Below are 20,946 nucleotides of genomic sequence, written 5' to 3' on the forward strand. Positions count from 1 at the left end.
AAGGAACAAAAGAAAGTCTGTTCTGACTGCTTAGACAACACAGCAATCTAATAAAAACTTTAAGTCGGTAAACTAGGAATTCAAATAGATGTTTTGCAACATTTTTTCCTTTTTAAGATTCATTTATTTTTACTTTCTGTGTATGAATGATTTGCCTGCATGCATGTATGTGCAGCATGTGCATGCCTGGTCCCTGCAGAGGCCAGAAGGCATCAGATCCTCAGGAACTAAAGTTACAGGCAGTGTGAGTTCCAGGGGCTGGAAATGGAACCCAGGTCCTCTGGAAGAGTAGTGAGTGCTCTTAACAAAACCATTTCCATAATCTCGAAGAGATTATTTAGTGAAATGTCAAAACTGTTTGAATTGGAAAAGGGAAATAGCAGAAATGAAGAAAAATTTGAAGTGACATCATTTCTGAATTAATTAAATTAGAAACAGCTTTACCAAAATAAAGAAAGATAGTCACAGAAATCCAGATGAAAGAAACAACAACAACAACAAAAAACCCTAAAGCATGTGGAAAGAGGTGAATACATTTGGAAAACACACAAAGATGCCAGCATAAAAGTGAGGGCAGTTTAAGCCTCATAACCTGTGAACATGTTGGGTTACATGGCAAGGAGCGTTTAATGTTGCAAGTGGAATTACAATTGGTAATAGAAAGTATTAAGATAGAGATACTGTCCCATGGGTTGGAGGGATAGCTCAGCTGTTAAAGGCTAGGCTCACAACCAAATATATAAGAGATACTGTCCCACATAGTCTAGGTAGGTAGACAAAAAAACCATCAGCGTGTCCTCCAAAGTGGAAGAAGGAAGCAGGAAAACTCACGTTGGAGTGAATGGAAACAAGAAAACTCATCTGGTTACCAATGGCTCTGAAGACGAAGAAAGGGGCTCAGAGTCCTGAGGTGCAGGAAGGTTCTAGAAGTCGAGAAAGACAAGACTCTCTCCTAGAGCTCCATGTAGAAACAATGTCCTACTTATGCCTTACCTTTAGCTCAGCCAAACTGTGTAGTTTACCAGACCCCAAAACCGTGAGAGAATAAACTTCTGATGTTTTAAGCCAGCTTATAGTCATTTTTCATAACAGCATACAAGAAACTAATACAAAAGCAATAGAAGATTATTTTTAGGGCCATAAAGAAGATTCCTTTTAAATTAAGAAAAATACTTTTTATAAAAAAATCTAGGAACTCAGAATATACAATATACCAAAACTTCTGAGTCATGGCCTGATTAAGCAAGGAACGGTAATGCAAAGAAAAACAGCCTTCAAAAATTCCTGAGGAAAAGGCAAATTACCCATCTAGGAAGTCAGTTGATGTGAGGCTTCCACCATGACAACATCAAATACTAGAAAGACAGTGTGAACAAGTTACCGGGTGTTGAGGGAAAAGAGCAGTATAGTCTAAGAACACTGTGTACAGCCAAGGCATCGCCCAAAGATAGACAATGGTGTTCTCAGTGCAAGCCGCTCAAGAAAGCTCTTAGTCTTTTCTGGATAACTGGTGATGAACAACAGCTGTTTAAGAGGTTAAGCAGCACCATAAAGAACTCAGGAACAGCTACGCTTAGTAGAGGTAGCCAGTGCTGAATCCATGTGAATACTGCATGAACACCAAAAGCATTCTTTGATACTATAGCTACAACACAGAATCAAGTGTCACGAATCTCCACAGTACGAGCACTGCAAAGTGAGATACAAAACCAGGACATGGGTGGGAAGAGTGGAGTGTGAAGCTGCAATCACTCCCCTTCCGCTGCCAAAAGCACCGAGACTCCTCTCACAGTGAAATGTCATCCTTAAAACAATGACCTCAGCCTCTTAATGTTTGTGTCTTCCCTGCTTGCTTATTTTTTTCTTTTTACTCCCTTTCCCTCCTTTTCTCCCTCCCATTCTGTGTTTTCTGCCCCTCCCCAGGGTCTCATATTGTAGGCCAGATTGGCTTCAAATTCATGGCATTTTCCCCCTTCCCTACCTGCTTCTTTTTTTTTTTTTTTTTTTTTGGTTTTACGAGACAGGGTTTCTCTGTATTGTTTTGGAGGCTGTCGGTCCAGCCTGGCATCGAACTCACAGAGATCCGCCTGCCTCTGCCTCCCGAGTGCTGGGATTAAAGACGTGCGCCACCACCGCCCGGCCCCCACCTGCTTCTTGAATGCTGGGATTACAGGTGTGAGCCACCATACCTGGCCTGTTCTTCCTACTCTCTTTTCTTAGCCCTAGAAAAACATGTAGTAAATCAAAAGGTCACAAAGGCTACAACTATGGCATCGGTTCTAGGCAGTTTTTCAGACCACGTTGACAATAAAATACAAAGAAAAACAACAGAAGCTCAGTGGGTCTTGCTTAAAGCCAGCCAGGCTGCTCATATGTCATCAACATCTTTCTCTCTGCCCACATCAGTCATCCACTGTGGGACTCACATCACTTCTTGGACTTGTTAAATGTTTTACTCTTTTCTTCTGCTGAGGCCAGTGCTTCATTGAGCACGCAGACCTGAAGACAGGGTTGTAGACACATCCCTGCTTTCAGGGGTAGTGCCGTCCAACGGAACTTTGCCCTAAAGGTCTAAACCTGAACCCTGTACCACAGGTTTAGAGCCTTGCTAGCCACATGGCATCGCCAGGGGTCTGGAGATGTAGGAGGCAGTTTGCAAGCCCAGAGGACTCAGGGAGGCAGGGCCTCAGGACAGGGTCTGTATTGGAAACGTGAGTTGAAGCCCCACTAATGCGACCAAAAGGCAGTCGCATTAGCCTTTGCACAGCTACAGTGTGAGAGAGGGGTGACTACATGACTATTCTTGTATGTCCCGCTCAGGTTTCTGCCCCAATGAATGTTTTCTTCCTCTGGGGTGCAGGGTCTCAGACCTCAAGCTTCTAGGACACACTGCTCACTGCCCTCAAGCTGGAGGCTCTCTGGTCTCATCTGTGCCCAGTCTCCTGAGCCTCGTAATTGGGCTCCTTTCCTACACCCTAGCCAACTCTACAGGGTCTCTGAGGTTCCTCCTCCTAGAGGTCCTGTCCACTAAGACAGGGAGCCCCAGGGCAAGGTGCTTGGAACCCGAGGCTCAAGTCTAGTCTTGTTACTCTCTGCTTGCAGTCCCACGCACCAAAAGGTCACGGCCCCGGAGTCTGTGGTCTCTCCTGTTCTCTAGTCAGCTACCTCTCTGCCCACGCCTCCCGCAATCCCACTCACTTCTCCCAAACACGTCGCTCGCACCTTGCGGTCTCCCTTGACGCCCACCCTGAGCCGCTTTGCGGATTCTGCCCACAGCGTGCAGTCTACCCCAGCATGCGGGACCTAGCCCTGCCCAGCCTCTCCGTGGGCTAGACCCACTCTTGAGCGCCGCTCGCACCGAGACCCCAAGCGCTGCGCCTCCGGGTGCTGCGGCCGCGCTCCCGCCGCCGCGCTCACCCGCCGGGTGTCCATAAGGAGACTCGGCTGCTCCGTCCTGCAAGCTGGCCAGGATCTCGCCCTTGCCCACGTCGCTGTCGCCCACCAGCAGGAACTTAAGTAGAAAATCGTAGGCCCGCACAGGGCTTCCCAGGGCGCTCATCATGCCGGCCTGGCCACCCCTCCCATGCCGGCCCCAGGCTGCGCGCGGGCGGCTGCAGGGTTCCTGAGCGCCCCGGGGAACGCGATCGCTCCACAGGCCAGGGGTGCTTGACAGCCGCAGCGCCCCGCCCATCTTATTCGTCATTGGTGAGTCGCAGTTGCTGAGGTGGATGCACATGCTCATTGGCTAGCAGGCTGGTCCATCTAGTTCTTAACGCCTCCGCACCTCACCCACCGCCTCTCTTGGGAGGACTTGTTGCCTGAGCCAATGGAGATCCGGAGGCGGTGATGGGCGTGCCAGAAGGAACAGGAGGCGGGAGGTCTGCTTCCGCAACCAATGGAAGAGAGGCATGGCGAGGAGGGGCGTGGCCAATGTCACTTCTAGCCGTGACACAGTGCACAACAGGAGCCCTCCAGATTGGTGTGGGAAGTGTTTGAGTCCCTGCCCGGTAACAAGGATTTGTCCCGCAGCTCCACAGAGCTTCCAGTGCTAGCGTAAGAGCTTAGGTACACGTGCACATGTCCATGTGGCATCACATGGAACTAAAAGTTACAGGCAGTTGTGAGTTCCAGCACCAAGTGGACCCGTGGACACGTGCGCCTCTAAAGGTGTCAGCGCCTGGGTGTCTCCAGGTCTCCTTGGGTTTCTGTCCATGCAAGTCAGTGTGACCCCTCGTGTGTGCATCGTGTGCCTAGGAGGTTGCTGGCAGAGAACTCATGGTGGAGACCTGCCTGTCTTTGACCTTCCCTTACCTTCTAGGGAGCAGTGGACCTTTGGACCTGTCCTCTGGGGCTTCTCATCAGTAGGCATCAAGTTACTTAGAGTAACTGTAGTTTGGCATCTATGCTGCATCTTCATACAACCTGAAATGGAAGAGCCTCTAACACTCTGTGCCCTTTGCTTTGTTAAGGAGCATGTTGTTTCTATCCAGTTCCCGGGAGCGGATGGGAAAGAAAAAGCAGTAGAAGAAAATTACAAAAGTGTTTGTGAATACTGTTCTAAGAGGAATGGCTGTCACCGGCTTCAGAACAAGGCTGTTTGACTCAGAACAGGTTAGTCTTAGAGCAAGGCAACTGCTGTCTCCCTGCAGGATCATTAATTATCCCTTCAAAAAGAGTTTATTATAATAAGCCCTAGTTACAAAATAGGGTTGCCGGTTGAGAATGGGTAATTGACACAGGATCTTTTGAGACAGGCTTTTCCCATGTGGCCCTGGCTGTCCTGGGACTCGCTGTGTAGAGCAGGTTGGCAGCAAGATCTGTTTGCCTCTGCCTCCTTAGTTCTGGTGTTAAAGGCATGCTCCACCACCACCCAGGGCTAGGATGGGTGATCTTGCTGAGCCATTTCTGACTCAGAACAAGACTATCTTTGACTCAAGGCCATACCAAGATAAACCATAGCTGCAATTGTTTCAGAGCACCATGACATTGCAACATTGTCTGACTGTATACACAGAAGAACCTCCCTTAAAGAGCCCCTTTGAACGCCAGTGCCCAGACAGCCTTTCCCGACTGTTTGGCCAGCTGAAGTTGTACAACAATGTATCAAATTCTACTTTTGCCCTCTTCTGACACAACTCATATCTCATCAGACTGTCAGTGTCATCCCTATGAGATGACAGCATTTGAGTTAAGATTTTAGACAGTCTGATTGATGACTTGCCTGTAATCCTGTGATTGCTAATCTTGTCAGTTTGGTAGGAACTGAAATCACCTAAGTGAAGGGACACTAGCCCACTTGAGCATTTTCTCTGGCAGGCCTTGGCCTTCTCCCCCATTCCCTCTACCCTGCTAAAAACTGTTAAATTATATTCCTAAAGCCAGCCTTCAAAGTCTATTACCTGTTTTGACCATGTCCTCCTCCTGAGGCTGACTACCAAAGCCCAGCAATCAAAACCCCCTTTGGATCACCTAATTAACATGCCTAATTAAAATTAAACACCTCATCCTAACATAGGGTTTCCTTCTCTCCCTTTAGAAACCACCATTTCCCTGTGTGCCATGTCTGTCTCCTGTCTATCCAGAGGCAGTCCTTTGTCCCTCTGTGACAAATGCCCCTTCCCCCTTTCCCTTGTCCCTTTCTACTTCTTTCTCCTATCTCCTTTACCACCACATCCTGGCTCATTCTAACACAGATCTCCCCTTAGTTTTCCTCTTAAAAATTACACCTGCAAGGTCATTTGCTGCTGTTTTCTGTCTGAATCAGAAAGCAGCCACTTTAACTTTTCTTTCCCACTTACTTAAAGATCTCTCTGTGAAAACAGGTGTTTGGGTGTGATTTGTGCTTAATCTGGGGTCTGGGAGGAAGCCCCAATGTGTAAGGGGTCTCCTTCACGAAGAAGCACACTTGCTGGCATGTCTGTGAGTGTGTTTCCAGAGAGGATTGAAGGGGGAAATGCAAAGATTGAGTAGTTGGCATCTTACATGAAGACAGACATGAAGAGGTACGAGGAAAAAGCAATGTCACTTGACAACCTTCATTTCATCCTGAGTGAATGTATGTGTTGTTGGTACTGCCATCCTTCAGTTTCCAACATGGACTAAATACCGGTAGCCCTTCAGGAATCTTCCAGATCTTCAACGCTTCCTGGACTGATCAGCTACTAGGTTCTCAGCCTCTCCTTACAAAGACTCTATTGTGTAAGCCAATCTAATAAATCACTATTTATTACACACACACACACACACACACACACTTTATTGGTTTTGTTTCTCTAGAGAATCCCGTCTAATACAAATCCCAACACTAAAAAGGCTGAGGCATTTGAGGTTAGCCTGGAATACCTAATGTTTTTTAGGCCAACCAGGACTGCACTATGTGACCTTGTGTCAATAAGACAAAACCAATCCCTATACTCAAAAGTTTATCTATGTGAGTGTACACTGTTGTGTACACAGGTGCCCACAAAAATTGGAAGGTGTTGGATCTCTTAGAGAAGAAGTTACAGATGTTTGAGACCCACCTGATGTGGCTGTTGGACTCAAACTTGGGTCCTCTAGAAGAGCAACAAGCAGTCTTAACTGATGAACCACGTCTGTAGCTCCCAATTTGTATTTCAAAGTGTTCACTTTGGATTGCCACTTTATTTTACAAAATTTACTACTTACTGACTGATCAGTTGATTGAGGTGCTCACAAAGCCACTATTTTAAAAAAGAGAACAGGGTCCTGAGATGTACTTTGTTAATAAAGTGCTTGCCTATTGTGGTGGTTTGAATAAGAATGGGCCTTAATGGCTCATATATTTGAATGCATGGTCACTAGGGAATAGCACTGCTTGGGAAGGACTAGGAGGTGTGGCCTTGTTGGGGTAGGTGTGACCTTGGTGGAGGAAGTGTGTCACTGGATGTGGGCTTGGAGTTTTCAAAAGCCCACACACGGTTCAATGTTTCTCTCTCCCTCTGCCTGTCTGTGGATCAGGATATAAAGCTCTCAGCTACTTCTTCAGCGCTCGTGTGCCACAATACTTCCTGTCATGATGACAATGGGCTAAGCCTCAGAAACTGTAAGCAAGCCTCCAATTAAATGCTTTCTTTAATAAGAGTCGCCTTGGTTATGGTGTCTCTTAACAGCAATAGAACAGTGACTAACACACCTACCAAGCACAGAGTCCCGGTTTTGATTCCCCAGCACCAAATAAACTGGGCCTGGTGGTACCTCCCTGTAATCCTAGCACCTGGGTCATGAGGCCCTGTTCTCAAAACAAACAAAAACAGAGCAGAAAGGTGAGAGGGGTACAACTTCATCCCTTCTCTAGCCCCGCCCCCACAAAAAAGCAAACAAACAAACTCATCTCCATCCCCTTAGTTCTCACATTCCTTTTGACTGCGGGTACTTCACCATCCCAAGAAGACAGGGCACTTTCCTGCTCTGAGTTCCTTACTCAGTGTAGCTAGCCTCAGATAAAGGTGCTGGAGAGGTGGCTCAGTGGTTAACGGCACCGGCTGCATTTCCAGAGGTCTGTGTTTCAATCCCCAGCACTTACAAGGGTGATTCATAACTGTTTGTAACTCCAGTTCCAGGCATTCTGATGCCCCCCCTTCCTGCCTTTGTGGGCACCAGGCATACAAATAGTGCAGACACACCTGCAGACAAAAACACCATTCCCATGAAATAAGAATCCTCATCTTACTGCCTGCAGTTATACCCAATAGCCTCTTTAGCCTTTCCAAGAACACTTCCTGGAGGGGGCGATGAGTGGCACCTGTCTCCTTTTCTCCCTATGTTCCTTATCATGTCATAGAAGTCGCTGGTCTTTACTTAGCTAAAACATGGTAGCTACCACCTGGAGTAAAAAAAAAAATCAAAGGTTCCTTGATATACGGAAGAGCTCCAGGATACATACGTGTTCCATATTCATGATTTATATAAAATGACACAGAATTCACATACATTCTATAAATATCCTTCTACATACTTAAAGTAATCTCTATATTATTTTCAATACCTAGTGCAATGTAAATGATAATACTAATCTCAGCTAGATTATTTATAATGCCTAATACAATGTAAGTAGTTTTCCTTACTGTTTAGAGAATAATGATAAAGAAAATCCTGCTCATATCCTGTACAAGCATAACTTTTTCATCAAATATTTTTAGGCCAGGGTAGGTTGAATCCATAGTGTAAAATCTACAGATACAAAAGGCCAGCTGAAATGCCAGAAAAGGAATGTCACTACATATAGATGACCACTTTCTACTCTGGGATAAACATGAGGCCCACCGAATTAGCACACCCACCCAACAAGGACGCTTATTTCACAAAGCAAGAGTTCCCACCCACAAAGCCCAGAGCTTCCCAAAGAATGCTGTCTCCAACCTGTAATTTCAATAACTGTGTAAAGCATCAGGCAGAACATAGAGAGATGGATTACTACTAGCAAATCTGTTCAATTCAAGGCTGGGTTTCCAGCGCTGCCCACCTCTGGTTACTAAAAAACAAACAAACAAAAAAATCCCTGCCTTGATACACACATACCTTCTATAATATAGAAAAATCTTTTGTTCGCATGGTCACACACTGATGCTTACACATTCTGGGATCTAATACAGCCACAGCAGTCTTGATAACCAGAGTCATTTTCTCTATCTTTAGAAACCTACCTGGGAACAAGCTACTGTGTGTGTGAATGAACATTCCCTCTCACCTCCTATCTGAATGCTATACATGTATCTGATTGTATATTGTGTTTGTGTATTTACGCTTTGATTCATAGTAACTTCTCATGTTATGGAATTGATTTGCATTGAACACAAACTGTAAATAAAGGAAAGAAATGGCTAGAAAATAAAAGAGCCTGGGATCCAAGTCTCTCCACAAACAGAGAAGTTCCTCACTGCCTTAGCCACCTCCAGTTGAATTTTTCTATTGCTGCCCCCAAACCCATCATGTATCAAGTAGCCTTAAGAGTTTCTCTTTAAGGGAAAAAAGAAGGTGTTATTTCTTGTTGTTTCAGATGGAATATTAGATGTTAATGTGGTTTTCATTTTAAAATTAGTTAAGTAGCATATTCACAATCAAATTAGCTTAATGACGGATTTCTTCCTTTTTTTTTCTTTCATGATATCCCAGAGGCTTGTACATGCTAGGTAAACATTTTACTACTGAATCACATACCCAGCCAAACAAGACTCATTTTTTTTATAAGAATGTCTGGAGAGCCGGGCGGTGGTGGTGCACGCCTTTAATCCCAGCACTCGGGAGGCAGAGGCAGTGTGTGTGTGTGTGTGTGTGTGTGTGTGTGTGTGTGTGTGTGTGTGTGTGTGTTGTCGTCCAGGATCTTGTACATGCTAGACAAACAAACACTGAGCTACAGCCTGTTCCTCAGTTTCAATAGTTTGTTCTGAGACAAGGCCCAGCTATGTTGCCCAGATTGGCCTTGGACTTTTTTCTGTCTCAACCTCCTGAATAGTTAGGGCTAGTGGTGTGGGCCACTGCATCTGGCTTCAGCGGTAATGTCTCAAACATGCTGGGCAACGCAACTGCTCTGCCACTGAGCTACAATCCTATCCCAGTAATAATAAAAAAGCAAACACTTCCCTTTTCATGCAAAAGTCTATTTCCCTTTAAACAACCCTCTTCCCTCTCACAGGAACCATCCCATGGGGGGACATCAGAATGCTGCTTGAACCAGCTGGTTTGAGAGCTGTCATTATGCATCAACTGCTTTGCTTTATTTGCCACTGGGTGTAGCTCTCCAGTCCTGGTGGAGATTAGCTGGCAGAATGGAGGTTAATAAACAAAGGGATTGGGGCAGAGGGAGGGTGTTGGGCAGAGTCATGGATACTGGGCCATGTCTTTTCTCAGAGCTTACACACACCTGCTTGTTATTAACTATAGTATAGTACCTCTATAACATCTATAGTTGCCTTTACTTTCAAGACCAGAGACAGCTGTGGATACCTGGGCCTCAGTCTATCTAGAGACTCAGGAGAAGATATAAGACACCTTGAATTTTCCTAGCTGAAGGATAGAAAGGGTCCAACCGGACTTGAAGACTACTCATCTTATCCTGGCCCCCTGACACTGCTCCAAGGTGCTGACTGTCTATTCTGTCAATACTTAGGCTGGGACACCAATAATATCTGCTATGTACGTTTTTGTTTGCTTCATAACTGGTGATTGACTCTTTGAGTGAACGTTTTGCAATGTTTTCTAGAAAGAGAAGAGAGATTTTTGCCAAACTTTTTGTTGTTGTTTTGTAGCAAGCTTTCTGTCAGACTATCTTTTGTGGGACCACAAGCTTCCCAAATAATGACACGGAGACTTATTTACTAATTATGGAAGTATGGCCTTTAGTTTAGGCTTGTTTCAACTAGCCCTTATAACTTAATCAATTTATATGAATTTATGTTCTGTCACATGGCATTAACTCTCTCTCTTTCATCTTGCACCTCCTGTTTCCTCTCTGTGTCTGGCTGGCATCTACCCTTTCTTCCTTCCAGAGTTCTCTCTCTGCCTGGAAGTCCCACTATACCTCCTGCCTAGGTATTGGCCACTCAGTTTTTTTGTTCGTTTGTTTGTTTTGGTTTGGTTTTTCGAGACAGGGTTTCTCTGTGGCTTTGGAGGCTGTCCTGGAACTCGCTCTGTAGACCAGGCTGGCCTCGAACTCAAAGAGATCCACCTGCCTCTGCCTCCCGAGTGCTGGGATTAAAGGCATGTGCCACCAACGCCCAGCTTGGCCATTCAGTTTTTCATGGCATCAATCACAGCGATACATTTTCACATAGCGTGCAAATATCCCACAATATTGTTGTTCATGTTGTTGTCTCCTGAAATGAGTAGATTCCATCAGAACATAGAGCGTCAGGCCCCAGAAGAGTTCCACCAGATCTAGATGCACAGCCCACAGGCACAAGCATTCCGAGAAAGCCCAGGATTTCTACTGGTGATGAAAGGTGTTTATGGAACCATATCCTGTGTAAGCAATCTGTGATGGAGGAGAGATTCCTGTTCATAAGAGCCAAGGAGGGTCATGTCCTCAAGAGTTTGTCCCCACGGTGACTGGAGGAATTTTCCATAGCCACTTCCTGTAGTAGAGGCCTTGCGTCTGACACAGTTCCAGAGCTGAGCCCCTAGGGCATGTCTTCTCAGGGACAGCTCTAGCCACTTTTGGCACAGCCATAGCCAAAAATCAGTGCCGGGAAGTCCCCAAAATCAGTGCAGGGAAGGTTGAGACTCCTGATACTACAGGCTGCTGAGAACCCAACCCCAGCCCCCATAAAATGCATCACCCAAAGCCAGACACCATGAATGCTAATGCTTCTCCATCAAGAGGAGAAAACAACCCCACCAAAGTCAGAGTGGAAAGTGACAATGTTCCTACGAAACTGTGGTAAAAATACAACTTTTGCAGACTTGAGGGTCAGAGATGAATATCAGAAGCCTCTTCCAGAGCCACTCCCCGTGTGAAACAAGCCTGTCTTAAGCCACTCAGGCTGCCAACCAGGCTGGGTGGCCTGTACACAGCAAGTTATCATTTATCACAGTTCTGCAGGCTTGAAGCCCAAGATGAAGGTAGGTTGGGTTTCTATTGAAGACTGTCCTCCCGTCTTTTAAATGAGGTCCTCCTGCTTTCTCATTACCTGGCCTCTTTCCCCCTTCCCTTCACCTTTCCCTCCTCTTCTCTTTCCCCTTTGCCTCCTGTTCTTTTTCTTGTTCTGGTTTTGCTTTTTGAGACAGAGCCTTACAATGTAGTCTAAATTGGCATGGAACTCAATCTTCTAACTTGGTTTGCCAAATTCTAGGATCACAGGATTCTGCCTCTATGCCCAGCTTCTCTTTTTCCTCTTCTAAGGCCACTAATCCCACAGGATAAATCTCCACTATCACGACTAAATTTAACCCCAATTTTTTTCTCAAAGCCTCTCTCTCCAAATACTATTGCATTGGGGTTATAGCTTCAACGTGATTTTTTTTTGAGACAGAGTCTCTCTATATAGTACTGGCTGACCTGGAACTATCTCTGTAGACCAAGCCAGTTTAGAACTCACAGAGATCTGCTTACCTCTGTCTCCTGAGTGCTGGGATTAAAGGCATGCACCACTGTGGCAATACCTTGCTAGTACAAATAAAGCTTGCCTGAAGATCAGAGGGCAGAGCTAGCCACTAGCCACCCATAGAGGTCTAGAGGTCTGTACAGACAGACAGGAAGACGTGAAAGGGTGTGAGGAGACAGGAACTCAGTCTCTTTTTGGCTGGGAAGTTGAGTGGGTAAGGTGGCTGTGTTTTTGCTCCTTCCTCTCTCTGATCTCTCAGCATTTTCCCATGTATCTGACTCTGGGTTTTTATTATTAAGACCTATTAGAACTCCTGTTGCGGGCCACCATTACCCAGCTGCTTCAACGTGATTTTAACGAGACACAGATGTTTAGAGGCTGATGGTGGTAAGGGACTCTGAACTCCACCGAGAGCAAGAAAAGTTATGAACTGGGTGGTGGTGGTGTACGCCTTTAATCCCAGCACTGAGGAGTCAGAGACAGAGGCAGATGGATCTCTGTGAGTTCGAGACCAGCGTGGTCTACACGAGCTAGTTCCAGGACAGCCTCCAAAGTCACAGAGAAACCCTGTCTCAAAAAAAAAATAAAAAGAAAGAAAGAAATAAAAGTTATGGAATGTGGAGTTCAACCTACCAGAGGCCCTAAGCTGGGAGGTATATGCCACTGTCAGCTAGCCATTTGCAAAGGTGCTTCCTTGGTCTTTGAACTATTAGAGGGCATCTATCTGAATCTTAGCCTATTGACAACAGGGACGGACGATCCTAGCTAGATGAGAAGGCTGAACTATGCATTGTAGGATACCATGGCTCAGAGAAATCACATGGGTAGAGGTCCTACCAGGGTTCCGTCTCAAGAGCTGGTCAGTATAGCGAGCTATCCTTACCTTACATGGTGGTGCACACTGTTAACCCCGGCACTCAGGAGACAGATGCAGGCAAACCTTTATTGAGGCCAGTTCAGGGTTAGCCAGGGCCATAGAGTGAGATCCTGTCTAAATAAACAGCAGGTAACTCTGTGTGTGTGTGTGTGTGTGTGTGTGTGTGTGTGTGTGTCTGTCTGTCTGTCTGTCTGTCTGTCTGTGTGTGTATACTTCCTTTTAACCTTTTTTTTTTCCTGTACTGGGGATTCTATCCCAGAACGTTCCACATTCCGGGAAAATGCTTTACCACTGAGCTACATCCTCAGTCTATCTTAGTCACTGTTTAGTTATACTAAGCACTTCATGCTATTATGCTACCATTACTACCACCAGTTCCAGAACTTGTCCATCTCTAAGCTGAAACTTGTGCCCACTAAACACTAACTGTACAATTCCCCCCCTCTTCCAACTCTGGTAACCCCCACTCAGCTTCTCCCCTTTATGACTTTGCTCACTCCAGGGACCTTTATCCTGTATGTTTCACTCAGCATGATGTCCTCAAGGTCAGAGTTGCCTTCCTTATATAAGTATATCATGTTTGTCCATTTATCATGCAGACAGCTGCTAGGAATATCTTGTCCAAGTTTCTGTATGGATGTGTTTTTGCCTGGGGGTATACAGCAAGGGGTGGAATTCTAGATTACATAGTAGCTGTTTAGCTGTTTGAAGACCTTCAAGATGTGGGTTTTATTTCTGAAGAAAGCTTGCTCTGTAATTTGCAGAGCAGGTGGTGTGTTGTCCCATTCCCCATTCCCATCATTCCCCCTCCTCTGGCCTAGAGTACTATTTCAGGCAGGAGCTCCTTTATTGTAGAAGGTGGGGGGGGGAATTCCAGGCCATATGCAAGAAATACCTTGCCATAAAACAAGATTTTATCTTCACTCTCTATAAAAAAAGCATCCCTCTTGTAACTTTCTCTAAAAATAGATCGAAGAACTGTAGACACGGATTGACCGTATTTATCTCAAATCAAGGGCTTGCATGAATAAAATAACTCTATTTTCTCTTCTGTGGAGAAGTAAATAGAAATTAACAGCTGGGCACGGAGTGGGTGTGTGCTGGCTGGTGACTCACCGAAATTCATTGCCATATTCCAGTTGCTCTCTTGCTATAGAAAGAAAGTCTATTTTAGGCAAAACTAACCTGTGGATGCCCCAGGAGTACCAGTGCCTTGCCACAAGATCCATTTTAATGTGAAACTGCTATCAGATCTCTGCCCCTGTTCCTTGGTCTGCCCCTGTAAACATTTGCTGTCACAGACAGCTAGGCAGTTTACCTCAACCTGTGTCTCACGAGTGCACCCACATCTCCATTTGGAAAACTTACCTTCAAACTTTCCCTACCCAGTTTCTGCCCATAGTTCACCCCAATCCACCCATGTTCCCTCCAACCATATCAGCCCAGATAAGTAAAGAGCCTGCAAAAATCACCCAGTGCTCTGAAAGCTTCTCTCATGCCCCAGTGTACCTCTGACCAACACCACAGCCCCATTTACAGGTGCTGCCCCAATGTGACCCATCCCAATGTTGCTGACATCTGCTGTGGATACTTTGAGGGTAAATAAAGGACTGGTTGGAGCCCTACTGGAGGACAGTTATAGGGTGCCAATGATCCCTACAGCCATCATGGTGTCTCCAGACGGCCAGAGTAATGAGGTTGACACTGGAAGTGATCTCTCAACTATTGATTTTGTGTGGGCAGGGAAGAGACTGCCTCAAGTCATACGCAGTGTGGGACTTGCAGCATATTCAATCCCCAGCCCCCAGGCACCATTATGAATCCTCGAAGCATTTGGTTGTGGTCCCCTTGGTGCACTGGCTTCAGGCCAAGTGTTCTCCAGCAGCCCACTGTAATGTAACCGGAGTAGATACAGTGGACAGTTTTCCCTTGCAAGAAAGTACACTTGGGGGACCAGCAAGACATCACAGTAAAGGAGCTTGCTGCCAAGCTGATGACCCCCAGAACACATGTAGTAGAAGAGGACGGACTCCAGAAGATTGTCCTCTGACTCACATATACAGGTTTACCCACTCACCCACACCCATAAAAGAGAGATATAAAGACTTACCTTAAGAATACTTGGTGTAGAGCTTATTCAGGCATCCTGGGGCCTTGTCAGTAGCCGAGTGTGACGGATGGAGAGGTAAGAAACATAGCATAGCCGTGTGAGGGGTCTGTCAGACCCAGGAAGCCAGCTCTAGTGGCCCTGAGCCAGGCTAGTAGCACCAAATGTCCAGAAGAGCCTCTGTGGGGCAGAGAACCGGTCACTGTTCCATGGCAGTGACCCAGAAGGGATCTAGATGCCTTGTGGAGAAAGAAAATGGATATAGAGGGATGGACAGGGTCCTACCCCTGTAATAACTAAACTTCGTTGTCAACTCGGTTGGATTAAAAAAATCACAACATATCTCTGACTATGTCTATAAGAGTATTTCCATAAAGGTTTAGTTGAAAAGGTAAGATCCACCCTGCGTGTGGACAGCGCCATCCCCATGGGTGTCCTAACTGAAGATGGAGAGAGTGAGATGCCAGCATTCATCCTTTGGTGTTTCCCGATTGCCTGTGCAATATGACCAGTTACTTCAGCACCCTGCCTTTGTAATTTCCCTTCCATGATGGGCCATACCTTCAAACTGTGAACCAAAACGAACCCTTTTCCCTTAATAGTAATAAGACACTGCTCTTTGTCAGGTATTTGGCCACAGCAATAAGGAGTTTAATTAATAGTCTCCTACCCGTTCTTTGTTCTCCAATTCTGCTCTTTTGATGGAACAAGTGATACAAGTGATGAGGTCTTTTCATGCTGTATTGGATCCTGTTAGCCTTGTTTTCACCCCTTAACCACTGACTCTCAAAAATCAATGGACACTTGCTAGGAACAGTTAGGGGTGAACAGTCAGAGAACTTATCTACCCTCTATAAAAGCTGTTTTAGTTTCCCATGATTCTAACCCTTGATTGCCTTACAGATTTGGAAGAACATCTGGAAGGAAAGTAAGAACCATGGTTTAAGGGTCTGAATAAAGTCTCCCTATGTGGTTTGGGGGAAACCACTCTCCCAAGAAGCTATAAGATTGGGTGGAAGTTCCAGTGCCAGGGGTGGGAACACCCAAAATCATAGTGGCTATTGCCAGTGGTATTGGGGGTATGCTAGAATTAAATGCATTTTTGGTTACAGAACACTGTAGCGCACTGCATTTTGTGTTTTTCTTGTTGTCACAGAACATGAAGAAATCAAGTGTGACTGAGCTGGCAGCATGCTCTCTCTTTGTCATCTTCATAACATTGGAAGGCACTGTATAGACTACTGGGGAAAAATTGTTTCCAACAGGCCTGCTTGTATTTTGTTTTTTATGCTTCTTTTTAAAAAATTTGTTTATTTTGTATACAGTGTTCTGTCTGCATATATGCCTGCAATCCTGAAGAGATCTCATTACAGATGGTTGTGAGCCACCATATGGTTGCTGGGAATTGAACTCAGGACCTCCGGAAGAGCAGCCAGTGCTCTTAACCTCTGAGTCATCTCTCCAGCCCTCGTTTTGCTTTTTGAGACAAGGTTTCTCTGTGCAGCATTGGTTGTCCTGGAACTCATTCCGTAGACTGGTTTGGCCTCAAGCTCACAGAGATCCACCTATCTCTGCCTCCCAAGTGCTTGGATTAATGGCCAAGCTCCTGCTTGGTTTTGGATCAACATGACAAGCAAGAAGTGTTGACTGGTCCAATAGTGGCACAACTGTTACCCATTCAACAAATTGCTTACCCACTGGATTTAAGCCCACCTACACTGGTACAAACACATGTTTGTTACTGTAGCCAGGACAAAAAAAAAATAAACTGTGGCTGGAAGTGTCATAGATTCTAATGGGAGAGCTATTGCTATTGCTTTGTTAAGTGGATGTGATATATTTGTCAAATTGTCTTCTGAACATTGGTGTTTATGTCTACAAATTATTGTTTTGGTTATTAAAGTAACTTCTTTTTATTTAGCAAGAGGTAGATATTATAGACTTACAACTATCCACACTATTAAGAAAAGTTGACTGTTGTTGTGGCATAGTAATTTAATTCTCAGTTCTACACAGCAAAAAATATTTAACCATCCATTTCACCCAATATACCCCAAGGTCCAGGAGACATCACAGAATAAGAAACAGAATTTAAGAGTCAGAGGAAGCAAGTAGAGGGCTGTGTAGGTATTGTTAATTGAGACGCAGGAAGCTCATGAGGTTTGAAAGATTTGCAAAGCCCCTTTCAAGGTTATGTAAGTGGTTGGGAATTCCGAGGGGCAGAAGACTTTTTGGTGGAGTTGCCTGCCTGCCGTGTAGGGAACCTCAGTGATGTAGTATTATAGCCATTATCCATGTGGGTGTGGGAACCTCAGTGATGTAGATTCATAGCCATTAACTATGTGGGTGTGGGCTTTTCAGGGATGCAGCTCTTTCAGGCACCCATGTACCATTAGCTTCATGTTGCTGATAACAGCAACAAAACCTTTGGTTCCCTGAGCAAGACTTTCGAGGAACCATTTAATTAATTTTTAGTTGATGTCTAATCTTGAGTGAACAGACTTTTATTTACATCTCCTGGGAAAAGTCATGCAGCTCAGGATTACAGAAATGTTGGGGGGCTCCACTTGGGGTCTACCAAACCTACCAAAAGCTTGAGGCTGGATGTTCACAGGGAATTAAAGGAATAAAAATGTCTTTAGTCAAGCCAGGCAATGGTGGTGCACACTTTCAATCCTAGCACTCCAGAGCTAGAGACAGGCAGATCTCTGTGAGTTCGAGGCCAGCCTGGTCTACAGAGCGAGTTCTAGGACAGCTTCCAAAACAATACAGATAAACCCTGTCTCAAAAAACCAAAAAAAGTTTTTAAAGACAATTTATAGGGAGAATGTACTCAAAATACATTGCATGAAAAGATTTTTCAATGAAAAGAATTTGTATTTTTACTCAGAAAGAGTTGTGGAGTAAAAGGGCCTTCCAAACATCTGCAATGGTGTTTGCATGGTCATCAAATGTTATGTGGGGAAAAGTAAACTAGAGAATTAAATTAATGTCATAAAAATAACTTCAAATTCGTGAACTATATGGGTGGCACATGCCTTTAATCCCAGCACCCAGGAGGCAAAGGAGGCAGATCTCTGTGAATTTGAGGCTAGCTTGATGTATATAGTGAGTTCCAGGCTAGCTAGTACTACATAGTAGATTCTGTCTCAAAGAAAAAAAAAATGACAGAAACAAAACCAAGAACAAAAACAAACCACTTCAAATGAAAATAGAAAAAAATCATTTACGAGCCTTTTCAATGTCCAGAAAATTGGCCATGAATTAAATTGTCTAGATAGAATTCACTCTTGAAAATACTTTCCCAACAAAAGCCTAACTCATAGTAGAATAACTATAATGAAAACTTGTATATATACGGCACAAAGATAAATTTCCAAATGGTCAAGGGCATAGATGAAAAAAGGGAAATCAGCAAGCCTTGATCTGAATATAGCAAGGAGGCTGACATAGTAGGTGCTGAAGCTCCTATCTCCTTTTAGACCTTCAAAATACATTTTAATTTTCTTCTACAGAATTATTATACTTTATAGATGTTTACTGGTCTTCTTTCTTTTTTCTTCCTTCTCCTTCTTCTCCTCCTCCTATTACAGGCTTTCTCTGTGTGTAGCCCTGGCTCTCCTGGAACTCACTCTGTTACCAGGCTGGCCTCAGACTCATAGAGATTCACCTGCCTATGGCTACCAAGTGCTGGGATTAAAGGCGTGCACCATCACTGTCTGGCTTATCTTTTCCTTTTTTTTTTTTTTTTTTTTTTTTTTTTTGGTTTTTCGAGACAGGGTTTCTCTGTGGCTTTGGAGGCTGTCCTGGAACTCACTTGGTAGTCCAGGCTGGTCTCGAACTCACAGAGATCCGCCTGCCTCTGCCTCCCGAGTGCTGGGATTAAAGGCGTGCGCCACCAACGCCCGGCTATCTTTTCCTTTTTTTTAAGTGGTGAAATACAATATACACACACGGGAAAGAGCATGATCATACACACATGTATCATTTACTAGAAAGCTATAAACAACTTCAGTTCTAAATCACTGTTGTAGGCCAAGAAATACAAAGCCAGGGCTGGCTAAATAGTTCAGTGGGTAAAGACACCTGCCACTAAGCCTCATGAGCTGGGATCCATGTGTCAGGGAGGGGAGTCCCAATTCCTTCAGGCTTTCCTTTAGTATGGTAGGAAACTACATCACTAAAAGCAAAGGCAGTTAACTTCATGATGGCAAATACCACTCAGCTTAAAAATGTTTTTACTTCATTTTCATTCTTGGAAGCATATTTTCCCTGGGAAAGTTATTTTCTTTCAACTATAGTCAATCATTTCACTATCTTTTGGCTTCCAGGGAAAACAGATGTTAATCCTATTTGACATTTTTGCTATTCATATTACAGACTTCCTTTGCTTTTGGTATTTTATTACTTTGCTGCTATTTGTCTAAGAATAGGCATGTTTTCATTTATTTACTTTACAATGTTTCTATGGGGCTAGAAAGAGGGCACAGCAGTTCGCCTGATTCATTTCCAAGTACCCACTTCTGAAGGCTTATGAAGGCTTGCAATACCAGTTCCAGGAGCATCCAGCACCTCTTGGCTTCTGCAGACATTGGCACTCTTGTGCACATATACCCACACATATACCCACAGACACACACAGTGTGGGGAGAGGGAGAGAGGGAGAGAGAGAATATAAATCTTTTTTAAAAAGATTTATTTATGTATTGTGTATACACGGTTCTGTCTGCATGTATGCCTGCATGCCAGAAGAGGGCACCAGATCTCATTATGGATGGCTGTGAGCCACCATATGGTTGCTGGGAATTGGACACAGGACCTCTGGAAGAGCAGCCAGTGCTCTTAACCTCTGAGTCATCTCTCCAGGCCGAGAATATAAATCTTAAAAGAGCAAAAGAGCAGCAGCATTCAGTGGCATATGTCTACATCTCAGCACCTAGGAGGCAGAGGCAAGGAGGCCAGCCTTGCTTTAGAGACTCAGTGTCAAAACAACAACAATAATGTTTCTGGGACCTTAAGTTAGTGGGATGGTGTGTTTTATCAGTTCTAGAACATGTCAGTCTTTTTTTTTCTTTTTTGAGAGCTTAAACTAAGAAATATTTTATTCTTAAAACAAATGTATTAGCACATCTCCAAATACCACAGCAAGTATTCATTGGGCATTTTTTTGTTTGTTTTTTCAGGACAGAATTTCTTTTTTGGTGTCTTTCTTGGGCATTTTCTGAGCCATCACTGTCAAAAAGTCACTGAAGTTCATGTTTCCCGTACCTTCCCCATCAATTTCACTTATCATTTTCTGGGTGGGTTCAAAGCCTAGGGCCCTCGTTGCCACCTTTACTTTCTTGATGTCTACAGTTCCCGTCCCATCAGTATCAGAGAGACCAAAAGCTTTCAGTATTCACCATTTCTGTTCTTTTGTAAATTCGGGCTCAGGACTCATTATTTTCCTCTGGCCATTGGATGCCACGTTAAAATTTGAGGCCATCTCCAAACAGGCTCTGATCTGTTATGATGGCAATGGTGTGCACATGCTCTTGGGGCTGTTCCCACTGCTCCCCACGCCTGACTCTCTTCCCATTCCATGTCAGTCATTTTCACTCTGCATCTTCCTTCCTCTTTTCTGGAAGCCCGCTTAAATTTTTACTAAAACTTCTTCATGTCCCTTAACCTCACCACAATTTTCCTTCTAGTTTCGGTAATTTTTCCAGCCCCTCACTTAGTGATATTTCCTCATCTGTGCTGTGGGATAATTCTCTTGTACACGGTAAAGATTTGTCACTTGAGTTGGCTTAATAAAATGTGGATTGGCCAGTAGCCAGGCGGGAAGTATAGGCAGGGTGACCAAACTAAGAATGCTGGGAAGGGGAGGGCGGAGTCAGGAGTCACCAGCCAGAGGCAGAGGG

The 20,946-nt window shown here is 44.6% G+C and overlaps 1 protein-coding gene across 2 annotated transcripts in view; it reads right to left on the minus strand.

Annotated features, from left to right (window-relative positions):
- The window catches only part of Rab40b (RAB40B, member RAS oncogene family), a 31,460-nt gene extending 27,789 nt beyond the window's left edge, over window positions 1–3,671 (minus strand). Inside the window, exon 1 of one of the 2 annotated variants that reach the window (XM_040750225.1) lies at window positions 3,418–3,671. In XM_040750225.1, coding sequence (XP_040606159.1) covers window positions 3,418–3,562 — 145 coding nt within the window. In that variant the 5' untranslated portion in view covers window positions 3,563–3,671. The remainder of the gene's footprint in view (window positions 1–3,417) is intronic. The other variant, XM_040750226.1, reaches the window with a different exon arrangement.
- Window positions 3,672–20,946: the final 17,275 nt, after the last annotated feature.

Source organism: Mesocricetus auratus, unplaced genomic scaffold (genome assembly GCF_017639785.1).
Source record: "Mesocricetus auratus isolate SY011 unplaced genomic scaffold, BCM_Maur_2.0 Super-Scaffold_100007, whole genome shotgun sequence".
In the NCBI taxonomy this organism is placed as follows: Eukaryota; Metazoa; Chordata; class Mammalia; order Rodentia; family Cricetidae; genus Mesocricetus; species Mesocricetus auratus.